Source organism: Coptis chinensis, chromosome 4 (genome assembly GCF_015680905.1).
Source record: "Coptis chinensis isolate HL-2020 chromosome 4, ASM1568090v1, whole genome shotgun sequence".
Lineage (NCBI taxonomy): Eukaryota > Viridiplantae > Streptophyta > Magnoliopsida > Ranunculales > Ranunculaceae > Coptis > Coptis chinensis.
Genome location: NC_141459.1, coordinates 15,695,036 through 15,708,585, shown reverse-complemented (window position 1 = coordinate 15,708,585; position 13,550 = coordinate 15,695,036). Strand labels below are relative to the sequence as shown.

Below are 13,550 nucleotides of genomic sequence, written 5' to 3'. Positions count from 1 at the left end.
GGTTTAAGCCCCGTGAGGTAGATCCACTATCTCCCATGTGTGATTAGCTATAATCGAATCTAGCTCGAGTGTATAGCATCCTTCCGGAAAGGTGCATCTCGAGAACCGATTGCCTCATTTATCGTCCACAAGATCATCATCAAGAAGAAATGTGTAAAAGTCATCACCAAAATTGGTGGATTTTACGTCTCTTTTACTCTTCCGAATTTCTTGTTCAAAAATTTCAGGATCTGTTGATTGTTGTTCACTAGGAGCTACCAACCTCTCAATGCCAATTTTCAAAGGAAACAAATTCTCAAAGAAATCAGCATTTTTACTCTCTATAATAGTGTTAGCATCGACAAGGTTATTATCAGATTTTACTACTAAAAATCTATATGCAGCACTATTATGAGCATAACCAATGAACATACAATCAACAGTTCTAGGTCCCAATTTTCTCTTTTTAGGTTCATTCACTAGAACCTTTGCAAGACACCCCCACATTTTTAAGTATGTCAGGTTAGGTACATGACCTTTCCATAACTCATATGGTGTCTTATTCCCTATTTTCTTGTTGGGTATCCTATTCTGTATATGGCAAGCAGATAGGATTGCTTCCCCACAAGTTCGGGGAAGCTCGGGGAACTTACAAGCATAGCATTAATCATCTCTTTAAGTGTTCTGTTCTTCCGTTCGGCTACTCCATTAGACTCAGGAGAGTATGGTGGAGTAGTCTCATGAATAATGCCACTCTTGTCACAAAAGTCCTGGAAGGGGTTAGACTCATATTCTCCACCCCTCGGACCGAAGTCTTTTAATCTTCAGTTAATTTTGGTTTTCAACCCGACTTTGTACTTGAGAAACATCTCACCTGCCTCATGCTTGTGTCTAAGTAAATATACCATGGTGTACCTAGAGAAGTCATCTATGAATGTAATATAATAAAACTTCCCCCCTCTAGACATGGTACTTCTGAATTCACCCAAATCCGTATGAATAAGAGTTAGTAATCCAGTTTTATCTCTAGACACAGTTCTGCAGGGTTTCTTCGTGGCTTTAGTCTCAGCACATATCTCACATTTATCATTAGAAAAATCAGAAATATTAGACAATAAACCACATGCTTTCATCCTTTTCATATACTGAACATTCACATGTCCTAGTCTACCATGCCATATATTAAAAGAGTCAAGCAAGTAAGCAGAAGCAGATTCATTCTTATTAATAATAATGTTGTCAAGTACATTCAACATGAAAAGACCACTGTTATTACAATAACCTTTACCAACAAAACCCTCATTCTTTGTCAGAACAAACTTGTCACTCTCAAAAGTCACCTTGGCCTTGACTTTTCCCAAGTAGGGGACATTTAAATCAGATTCTGACGAATCTCAGGAACATGAAGAACATTACTAAGTGAAAGGGTTTTCCCTTAAGTTAACTTCAGAAGAACCTTGCCTGTTCCCTCAACAGGAACAGACCTTGAGTCACCCATATAGACCTTTTCATCTTTCACTAGTATGTAGTCTGAGAAGGCTTCAACATCACCACGGACATGGCGGGTGGCAAATGAGAATCTAGTACCGGTTCCTCTTCCCGGTGGCTATGAACACTTGTGACACCCAATAAAGAACAATATCATCTCCCTCAACTAGATTAGCATTGGGAGGATCATCAGTGTCTTTCTTGTGTCTGCACTGAAAAGCCCTATGTCTAGGTTTACCACAAACATAACAATTTCCATTGCCAGTATCACTCCTTTTAAAAGAAGTGCCTTTGACCTTGAAATTCTTATTTTTGTTGGACTTCTGCTTTTTAGAGGTTTTGTTAGATTTGCTGGGATTACCTTCAATGATATTGGCTTTAGAATGGAATTCCTTAGACAACACCTTATCCCGAGTCTTGTTCTTTTCCTCTATGTGAATGTGAATGATCACATCCTCAAGAGTCATCTGCTTACGCTTATGCTTCATACTATTTTTATAGTGGTTCCAAGACTTCGGGGAGTTTCTCAATCAAACATCCAAGCAACAAAGGTTTGGGTAAATTAATACCCTCGGTTTTCAAATCATTAATCGGCACATGAAAATCATGGATTTGAGGCGTTACATCTCTATCCTCTCATATGGAACTTTAGAAAAGTCCCAATAGCATATTTCGAAAGTACCAAAGCATCCTCTATTATGTATTTCTTGTTCAAACTCTCCCATATATCATGTGCATTCTTATTTGAACAATAAATATCAAAAAATTTCATTGGACAAGGTACTCAAAATAGCATGACGACATACCTTATTCCCATTGAGCCAAGCGACTTGATTTCTTTTGAAATCATTAGAACCTCCATGGGTCTTTGTATCGATGAGATACTTGGCATAGTTGAGTACATCTAGGGCTGTGAACACCCTTTCTCTCCATCGCTTGAAGTGTGAACCATTTGAAGGATTCAATCTTTGACACATTGGGTAAGTTCTTGAGCATTTAGTAGAGGTGCGCGACATCTCTCATAGACAAAGTTACTTCCATGACTCGAATTGGTTTCTTTGATCGGCGTGGTGTCAACAGGTGTAGACATCTTGATCTTTCTTTAAGATTGTTGTATGCAGATAAAAGAAAACAATAGAAGACAAGGACAGAATAATAGGTAATAACCAAGGCGCGGATTAGGCTGTCCTTAAGGAAAGATTTCACCCCTTCCAATGGTGCAGAAAGGCAACAGTGGCGTCTTCCTCACAGGATTCAATGGTTAACAGTAGCCTGACTTTGCACTAGAACAGACTACCCTCTAGAACAGCAATATAACTCTCTCTGGCGGCTGACAGGAAGAAGAGAATAGAAGAAGAATAAAGCAATTAAAGACTTATCTGTTTCTCTGATTCGTGTAGGGTAGGATGAAGGGACAGAATCCACGAGTTCTGTTTCGCTGATGTATAGAGACAGCACCAGCACGACTTCTGGTATACACGAGTTCTCTCTCTCTATGCGTCTCTCTCTCTCTCTCTCTCTGTTCTATGATTGATCTCTCTCTATGAACACAGCAGTGTTTATATAGAGGTATGATCGGTTATCATAGAGGGAGAAGGACACCTCTCCAAGTCGGTTTCACAAAACCAATTCGAAGTAGAACTCTAGCTATGAGACAGAATCCAACTGGAAGTAGGACTCCAACCGAAACTTCTTCAAAAAGAAAAAGTTTAGGCAATTGGTAATCCACTACCCACTAGTCAGCCCAAGCTCGAGCGCGACGCGACTCGACTCGGCTCGGTGCGGGGCGGGCGGGCGAGCGCGTGTGTGGCTTTGGGTGAGTCCTCCCTCCTAACACAAAAGCCTTTGTGCCCTAAGGGCACGCCCTTATGCTAGAGGATCACCTCATATACCTCACATCCTAGTGGTGGTTCACCAATGTGGGACTAAACAACACACAAGTGTTTTGAAATACACTTGGAGATTCCAACAAAAGCTTGTATGGATATTGACTTGAAACCAAAGTCATCCTTGCTCGCTATAGAGAAAACTGCGTCTGCATTTTTTCAGGTGGATTGGTTGGGAGAAGAAAGAAAATACAAGTCGTAGAATATATGGGAACACGAAACAAAAAGCCCATAAAAGTGACAAATCTTCGTTATAAAAGAACTTTACTGATCACAAAATGTTAAAAGTAGCAAGCGAAGTGAAGAAGACATGTTAAAATCGGCAAAAAAAAACATAATTTATTATGAGAATGGTTACCTCGAGTGATTGAATAGTGACGACAATGACGAGTTGAGTTGGTTTTATAGGCACGTGACAACCCCACAACTAACTTTGAGAGAATTCCCCCAAAATCTTATTCCCGTTTCTCACACAAATGGGTGCGACTTCGAGTATCGCCGAAAGTGGTAGTCCTATTCTCACGGGAATTCTAATTCACCGCCGTTATTTTTACCAAACAGCCCATGAGAATGGTAATACCCACGAAAATCAGTTAACCGTGAGAATTCCCAGGGTTACCAAACAGCCTTATCTGTTTTTTCTGGGAGAGGGAAATTTTGGAGCGCCGCACCCAAACTTTTGGACCAATTTTCTAGCTATCCCGTCGACTTATTGCTGTGGGTTAAAATCCACACCTTTCACATACCATCAAGATTAGATCCGACGGTCCAAATTGTGGGAATACCAACGGGTATGACTGTGGAGAAAGGTAGCCAAATAGTGTTACGTCATTCTACATCTATTATAAGTATACCAACAGCTACCAACTGTAGGAAATGATTCTACAGCTTGGAGCCGTGGCAAATGTTCCGGGTCATCCGTGGCTAAAGGCCCATTTTCTTGTAGCGTTAATGGACCCTATCGTATAGCTACTATGTTAAGTGCGGGTTGTGCGGCACGCCGACACAAAGTTTTCTCTGCAAGAATGAAAAGGTCGGCAGATTCAAGCTTTGACTATGGATACACGTAGGGCTAAGTCGGCTAACTACCAGGAATGAAGACCTTCAATGTCTTGCTTAGCTAAACCGATCGAGGGCTGCACAGTAGATTTTGAGCTACACTTTTAGCTTTGGTTTAACCTCATCACTGAGGTCACGTAATTGTATAACAGCTCATGAGAGTAACACTATCACAAGCAATAATAGGGAATTAGAGAAAAATTTTAAAAATTGTCTATACCTACACTACCACGAGCAATATGTAATAGGGAGTCCATTAGTGAAAAAATTTACTGTGTTCTCTGTCTAGGTTCCGTCTCTAGCTACATAGAATACATTACATTCCGAAATTAAAGATGAGAAGGAAGCAGGTAAGATGAGAAGGCATATATGGATCGTTCATTAGATCAAGTACTACTTGCACTAATTTTGGTTTAACATGTTATTATTCCACTTAGGCTGACATATATGAATCATCGATCACATTATCAAAATGATATTTGAGAGTATAAAACCCAAGCAAAGATGGAGCAAAGGATTCTTAATATATAAGCAATTACATGAACAAAAAGAGATTATGTACAGCTGAGGTGGAAAATCAATCCTAGGTGGCAATTTCTTATAACAAAGCTCTCCCACGTGGATCAATTAAAATTGTCACGTAGACTCATCTCTCCACTAAAACTCTTCACGAGACAATAGCAAACCCAATTCATCGCCACTTCTAAACTCACTTGGTTTCTGCTGCTATAGCTAAATTAAAGCTTTACCTAGACACGAGAAGAGAAAAAGAAACCTTTCAGTCGATCAAGTTTCGAGCCCAATTCGCATGCCTTAAAAGGTACAACAGCCCAAGCATCATATCATATAGCAAAACCCAATTCATGGATGAAAATTTTGCTAGATAACTGGTGGTTAATGCGTCATTGTGGAGTTTAACTACCAACAATACATGTATGTCACCAAGATGCGAATCAGAAACATCTTTGAGAAGATTAGAAGATTTCCCGTACCCCTTTTAATTATACAGAAAACAGTCCTCAACAGGATACGATGTTCATCAAATTTCAGTGAGCAAGTGTTTTCAAAATTGAGCTTTCCCTCGGGAAATATTATATTATACTACACAATTGTCGACTACAAGTTTGGCCGAGTCCGGACAAGTATTACATTCAAGCATCACATAGTTAACTTATTAGAGCAAATTCTATTAGCAATCGAATTGTGCTGCTCATCTTCTATATATTAACAATAACTTTTCCTACTCATCGTCCTGCTCACCTTCTGATTACTATTTTTTTTTTATTACCATTGTAAAGGTTATATTTCGTTGACCTTACAAATGTAGGCAGTTAGGGGGAAGATGGTGTTTGTGATTGGGTTTAACCGAGTTCGTATGGACGAAATGCCTACGTATCAAGTTCTCTCTCTAGGGGGAAACTTGAATCAGGTCAGACGTAGTTCCTCATCCTCTTTACATAGGCAAGGTGCCCGCGCCTCTTGCATTCCCGCGTCAGGTCAGATCCAGGTCTTCAGGTCATTCGCCAGCCTTGATGGTGAGTTATGGACATTTATCATGAAGCATGTCCGAAGCTCCGGTCTTGATGGTGGTAATAAAGACATACGTTATAAGCCGTTGCGGAACGAGAGGAGTGAGTGCTATGTAGGTCGCTTCTGGATGAGATCACCCACTCGACTCGAGTCCCTTTGAAGTGAGCTCACAGGACGAATGTGTGAGATCGGTTGGTGGTGAGGTCGCTCTGAGAGCGAGTTGAGTATGTTGCTTGCCTGATTCGAGTCACTATGAAGCGATCTCTAAGGACGAGGATACGAGGTCGGTTAGTGGTTCTATATGTGTTGGACACGTGTCTGGTATCCATTGGTTGTGGATATTACTCCCTCACACAACCCCATCTCAGTAGGTCGCTATATTCGAAATAGCGATCTGCTGAGAGAGAACGGTGACACGTGTATGGCACATGTGAGGGTGTGGGCATTTTTTAAACTGGATAGAAACCGCTTCATTTTAGGGTGGGTGAAAATATCACGTACTTGAAAAGACCATGCATAAGAAGACGTGTCAGTCTAGGTCTAGGTGTAATGATGATTTACGTTAGAAACTGAGACCTCTAAGGGAGGATTTTCTCTCTCCTAGGTGGCACTCTAATATGAGAGATAGTCTTTTTCTAATAGCCTACAATACCACATGGAACCTATTTGGAGAGTTTGAGTGTATTTCTACTTCCTATATATTTTACCAAAGAAAAAAAAAACTTGCTAAAAAATAGTTTTCTCTCTCCTAGATGGCTTTCTATCATGCTCTCTACCATGCCACGTGGAACCTCCTTAAAGAGTTTGATTGTATTTCTACTTTCCATGTTTGGGCAAGAGAGTTCTAATTGGCAACCATATAGAAAACGTTGCTAAAAAATAGGTAATTCTAAGTCCAATTTGGAAACTACCAAGTATGGTCGCAAACCAATCCTATTCGCCATGAATTGATAAGAAAAGACCTACTAAAAAGGTCTAATTTGATAGAAAACATTGGTATGATCTGCACAAGAAGTTCAGATTCAAAAACGCACTGCATTATTAAATTTATTAAGTGTTTTAACTAATTAAGGAAAGGATTTAAGGAAACAAAGGATTTTTTTCCCAAATAGCGTACAACTTACTAATGACCCTAGCGTTCCTTATATTTGTGGGAAACTTATGAGAATACAGTTGGGTACCAAGTTAAGTCCATACCAATTTCTGCCTAATTGTTTTATTTTTATTTTTTATGCAGGGACTTATTGAGTACATAAGCGTGAAATAGATTTTAGCTTTTGAAATGTGCAAGATTAAAAATGGTGAAATATCAACGAAGCATTTTTGTATTGTTTGGAAATCAATGCTAACCCGTATTTATATATATTTTTTTCAATAATCAATATCTATTGTATGGCAATTGTGTTAGGTTGCTTATGATTCAATAACTGAAAAGCGTTTCCTTCAGAGTTCAGATGCTCATGGCTGTAAGGATGTTATCCGTCATTACATCAGATCACATTAATTGGGTCTTAGGGACATTATAGACCATGCATCTTCCCTAGACTCCCAAAGGCACATATATTTTACGGTCATGTGAGTGGGGTGGTTTACACTTTACACACAAAAGGGTGGTTTCTTTGGGAATTCAACATACACACTCCAAGCTGTGTGCAACAATTCTAGAGAGGACATGTTATTTATAGAACAATCCTTAAATAGACGACCTTTGAGAGTTAAGGATACAAGTTTTGGAGTAGACATCTTGATCTTGCAAGACTTCCTGTTGTACTCATTTACTACTACCAAGTTCTGAAGTTGAGGAGCACAGATGATAAGACTATTGATAGGGCCAATATTACAGTATTTTAAGCTCAAATTTTCCAAAATAGGATAATTCAATACTACTTCACTAGAGGAAATAGAGCATGACTTAATTTCAAAGTTTTAAGTTGCATTGAACTAGGAAGTCAAGAAACTATGGAACTTGATACTGAGATTGTTGATGTATATATGTCGTTGAACTGCAACTATAATCCAGTTAATGATTGCTCCACATCACAGTGTCGATCACAAGATAATTGGAAGTTTTGTATATCGGAATCATCACGGAGTAACAAAACTTGGTCCACGAATTCTAAAGTTTGTAAGGTTGACATGTAGTACTTAACACAACCAAATTGAAACTAATTTAGTGATGATCGAGTTAGAGAATGATCCATCTATTTGTATGGTTCTCCAAAATGATAATGAAGGAAAGGAGAGCAATAATGACGACATGGTTAAGATGTTGTTTGATTAGTTGCTGAAAAAGCACATTCTTCAAAGGAAGAAACCAAATTAAAGGAGAATCTCAGGAGCGATTGTGTATCTGGGGACTTTTCCACAAAATGCATGAACTGAATATAAAACATAATGTTGTCACCTTCTCATCTATTTTGAATGCTTGCAAGTAAACTATACTCTATAATCCTGTTATGTCATGATATGTTTCTCTCTCTTTTCTCAAGATAATAGAGTTTGATGTGAGTGTAGCAAGGCCATTAAGTTTGATAGTACAAATAGTCTAGACAATATGAGTTCAATTTGTGTTCAATTCCTATATGTAATGCATATATGCAATATAATTATTTTAGTCATGCAATTGCACGTATTACATGATTGAGCGGTAGAGAATTATTGAAGAAGTTAACAAGTGCAGAAACGTTGGCAGTGTATGTGATTTGGACAAGACACAATAAGTTGAAACAAATTTGCAGTGGAGAATATATAACCAAGTATGGAACACATGGAGAATGGTAGCTAGCAATATTAGGAAGCACTCAAGACTCGGTAACAAATATGTTAGAATAGAAGAATGTGTATTAGTGAGAAATATGATTGTGAGTATATGGCCCGAGGAATTAATTACTACTCACTCTGAAATTCAGTGTGATATGGGTAGGGGATGAGTTTGGTTTGAGGATGACGACTGGGCAAGAAAAAGCTTAACTCAACATTGTCTTAATCTGAAGGTGTTGTACATCTAAGCTCGATCAATGCCTAAAGTAGAGCTCAAGGCTTTCAATGTCCTGTTCAAATTCATAAATAGAATATATCCACTAAAAACCTTATGCATAATAGTATGGCAGCATATGCAAGGGAGTCACTCAAATGTAGGTGAAGATACTGGCCTGGACAAAGATAATGCTTCTAAAATTACTAACACTTTGAAAACTAAGACCACTGATGCTATTTTAAAGTTGTAAAGCTGTTAAAACTTAGATACTCAACAATTAGCTCATTATCTTGCATTAATTCTTCTAAATATTTCCTATTCTTTTTTCTAATTTCGCGGACATCTAAGCATTAAATTTTATACGTTAAATTATGGGTTTTTTTTTTTTTTTTTGCTATAGTCCATGGTACAAAGGTTTTTCACATTATAGAGCGTTGGTACTTTAGCTATGAGGGCATGTAAAAGTTTTTTTAAAAACAATTAAAATTGTCATTATTGTACGTGTATTTGTTGATTGTTTTCACCCTTTTTTTAGGGTTAACTAGTTTTACCCCCTAGATGAGCCAATTTTAAAATTGTCATTACTAAAGGTGAGCGTGTATATGCTTGACTTGATACTAGTTCACCTTTTTGGATTAAAAAAAATTCATTTTGAAATGAAATTATTAAAAAAAATAATTAAAAAAGGTCGAAGAGGTCGTATGCGTATGCACTAGGTCCAAAATCTAGTATCTAGTATACTTCTTCTATATTGGTGATTATCAGCAAATTAAACTAATCATAGGAAGGTATGTAATAATGAAGCAAGATTTACAAACTGCAAGGTTCGACACATTAATGTTCGTTGAACAGACCATCAAGTAACTTCTGGTTAAATCAAATTTGACATTCGATTTAACATGTAACTAACGAGTTTATCAACTTCAAATTCATCTTTGGATGTGCCAGTAATGATAAAACAGTATAAAGCCACTTTTCCTATAATACTCTGCATGGTGAAATCATTAATTAGGGTGATAATTTGTTCAAACCTTTGACGCATCAAAAGAGCTAATTGAATATCACAAATTCACATAAAATCGATCATCATCTGTACTCTTATTTGAAACTTTGTTTCAAAGAAGAAATAAAGACAAATAGTTCAAGCTCTAATCGAATAATGTCTCAAGCCTTTACTCGTCGCTCCGCCGCATAATATCACACACACCTGCAAATCTGTAAGAGCGTAAAAATCACGCCCCCAACAAATATCACCTACTAATTAATCTTTTTACTTTAAATAAAATAAAAAGAATACACCGAATTAGCAAAAGTGACCAAGAGGTAATTTAGCTTAAACATTAACACATACTGCTGTAGGAAATAAGAGTCACCAAAGCGGCATTTAAACTTCAAATTATTACTAACACCCAATCTCGCATGAGAAAGTAATTCAATATAGTTATACCCGCACAAATATTTTCATATATCCCGTGGTAACCAAAACACTTTAGTATAACCTTAAGAAAATGACTTAACTTAGTAGATGGTGTAAAACCTCACTTCCCAACTGTAATTGAACAGTCATAGTCACCTACTCATCTCAAATATCGAACTCATCCCATTCCAATACTATATATATATATCACATAACTTTTCTAGACATATAGGCATAACATGTAGCAGATAACACCATAGTAAATGAATACACAACCACAATCATATCATATTATAAAATCAACAAAGAATACCAATTCCATTAGACAAAAATTCCAGATCAAACATAACTGTTCAAGTAGACAATATAGGGAGACTAGACGCACTTTAACAATACACCAATATATTTAAATTCTACACTCAAGACTAACGTAGACTTCACAATAAAGAGCCGACGGTTACATCGAACCAGATATATTACTTGACAGTCAACATCAATAGAAGTAGATATATATTTTATTCAAGATAAAAAGAATAGGTAGTAGATATACTTGCTTTCAAGTCGATAACAAAACGAATCCAAGTGAAATGATTCTCCAAGCATATATACCAATCTTTGGTGGGCTGAAATAGGGGTGTCAAAATGGCCCTTTGGTTGCCCAAAACCAAAATGAGGATTATCACTAATACCAAAGGGCCTCTTTGAAATTTAATGCCCCATTTAAGGGCCTCAACATTTATTACATATATTTTAATAATTTTTTTTTTACAATATAGTTTATTTTAATATTAATATCTTAAAAATCACTTAAAAACGTTTAATTAAGTTTGTCAAGTATAATTTAATTATAATATTTTATGAAATGAATTTAATTGATCTTTTAGTAATACAACTTTAACAAGTTTTTTAGTAGTTTGAAGGTTTAAAACGCGATTTGATTTTATCATTTTTAACTAATGTTTTAAATTTATTTCAGAATCAAATTCATAAGATCCAAGCGATGTTCTTTGAGATTTAAATTACCAATCTTTGGTGGCCCCTCAAAGCATGAGGATTACCGTGGGCCCATTTGACACCACTTGAAACCGTGGGATTATCACTAATACCAAACTCTTATTTAATGGGCCTGTTTTAATTCCTCAAAACCCACTACTAACCTCTTTATGAGTCGATGTTCTAATCAATTTGGAAACCTCCATTAGTTACCTATAAAAATACCAGCGTACAAGAGATACTAACATATTTATATCCCCCAAAGGTTTTTCTGAGGGTTTTAGTCTCTGAACCATGAGTATTGATAGTTCGTCTTCTCCAAGCTATACTGGGTCTTATGATTCTTATGAACAGTCCGAATCTGAAGAAGATTACTACTACGGTGTGCCTTCAATACCAAAGAGACGAAGAACTTCTCTTTCTAGCAATGGACAAGATAAGATTAGCACTTTACCTGATTCACTACTTTATAAAATCCTCTCTTTTCTGAACGTGCAAGAAGTCATCGCGACAAGTTTTCTTTCAAAAAGATGGATGCCATTGTGGAAAACTCATCCCTATCTAAACTTTAGCCACTATTTGTGGAAATCTAGAAGAGGTACTAATAGGTTTGCAGGATTCGTGGACAATTTTTTGTTACTCCGAGAAGACCGTGATATAGAAAGATTTCATCTATCTTGTACCAGATCATGTGATTATTTTGATCAAATTCTTAACTGGATAAGGGTTGCAATTAAACGACAAGTTAAGGAGGTCGTTCTTGATTTTGATTCCCTTCCTTTCAATGTATTGCCCCGTTTCATATTTACTTCGGAAATCTCTGTATTCAAGTTAAATTATCATGGTAATAAGAAGCGCGAAGGCATACAACTTCCTGGTTCAATGTGTATGGCTCCTGAACTCAAAACTTTGAAACTAACATGTGCTACACTTCCTCAATCCAATTCAAACAGAGAAGTAGTTATGAGTTGCCCTATGTTGGAAAACTTGTGCTTAAGTTACTGTGTTCTTGACAATATTGATATTCTAAATATCTCGGCTCCTCAACTTGTGAACTTGGTGATAGAAACTGAGGACAAAAGTCGTTGCAAGATCAAGTTATGTACTCCAAAACTCGTATCACTATTATTGAAAGGTAGCCCGCACAGAGATTATTCTCTACATTGCCTTTTCTCCCTAGTTAAAGCTAGACTTCAATTTTCACATGGAGGAGTACATCCCAAATTGCTGAATAACATATTTATAAGTCTCAATAATGCAACAACAATCGAATTATCTGGTCAGTCGTCAAGAGAAGTACGGTCTCGAGATATGCCGCCGGATGAGCTGTGGCCTATTTTTTATAATCTAAAGTGTTTAGGCATTACTGAATGGTCAGGTGTTTCTTGTAACCGTCCTATTTGTAACTTGCTAAGGAACTCTCCTTACATAGAAACCCTTGTACTGGGAATAAATCAGATATACAAGGAAGACTGGGGAAAGTTGTTCCCATGCATTGATCGTCTTAAGTCTCTTGAGATCTGGGGAATTGAAGGTTGTGAAGATGAACTTAAGTTTATAGAATTTGTTCTGAAGTTTGCAATTGTACTAGAGAATATCGCAGTGAGAACCCTTAGGGCATCCTCAGGACATAGAGAGAAAAAGCTAGAGATGTTTGGCAATCAGATGCTTTCTCTACCTACAGCATCAGCAAGGGTCAAAATACTTTTCATGCTAAGAGCTTGATGCTGTATACTCTGAGTGCGTACATCTTAGAATAGTTAGTTGTTATGGTGAGTTGATAACAACAACAACAACAACAACAACAACAACAACAAAATACTTGTCTTCATTGGAATCCTCTGTCTGGAATTTTTTTATTAAAGCTATTGTTCTGTTCTATTGTTGTTCATTCTTGAGTCATGACTCCACATATATTAATATCTAATATAATCGTGTCATTTGTAGTATCTTGCAGTACTTTCTCTACGGTAAAATCACTTTTCATGCTTACAGCTTGATCGTTGATATGTTAAGTTGCTAATGCTATCTGATCTGACATAGTCTTCAAAGAAATAAAGCCTTTTTTTTTGCTGGGTGAGCTTGTTCGATTGTATTAAAAGGAAAAAAAGAACAAAAAAAATGGTGTGAGTGGATTGTGACAAGTTCACATCTCACTTAGAATCAGCACTAGGTCTTTACAAAGATTCAAAAAAGTGCAAAGCACTATCTAAATCTATAG

The 13,550-nt window shown here is 37.0% G+C and overlaps 1 protein-coding gene across 1 annotated transcript; it reads left to right on the top strand.

Annotated features, from left to right (window-relative positions):
- Nucleotides 1-11,452: 11,452 nt before the first annotated feature.
- On the top strand, nucleotides 11,453-13,125 carry LOC147502153 (putative FBD-associated F-box protein At5g50270). Its single transcript, XM_086603855.1, has one exon. It carries the CDS (start codon nucleotides 11,624-11,626, stop codon nucleotides 13,052-13,054), a length of 1,431 nt encoding a protein of 476 aa, XP_086459981.1. The 5' UTR covers nucleotides 11,453-11,623; the 3' UTR covers nucleotides 13,055-13,125.
- Nucleotides 13,126-13,550: the final 425 nt, after the last annotated feature.

Bases quoted from the DNA above. Each gene is read 5' to 3' on its own strand.
- LOC147502153 (XM_086603855.1), top strand. From the start codon at position 11,624: ATGAGTATTGATAGTTCGTCTTCTCCAAGCTATACTGGGTCTTATGAT.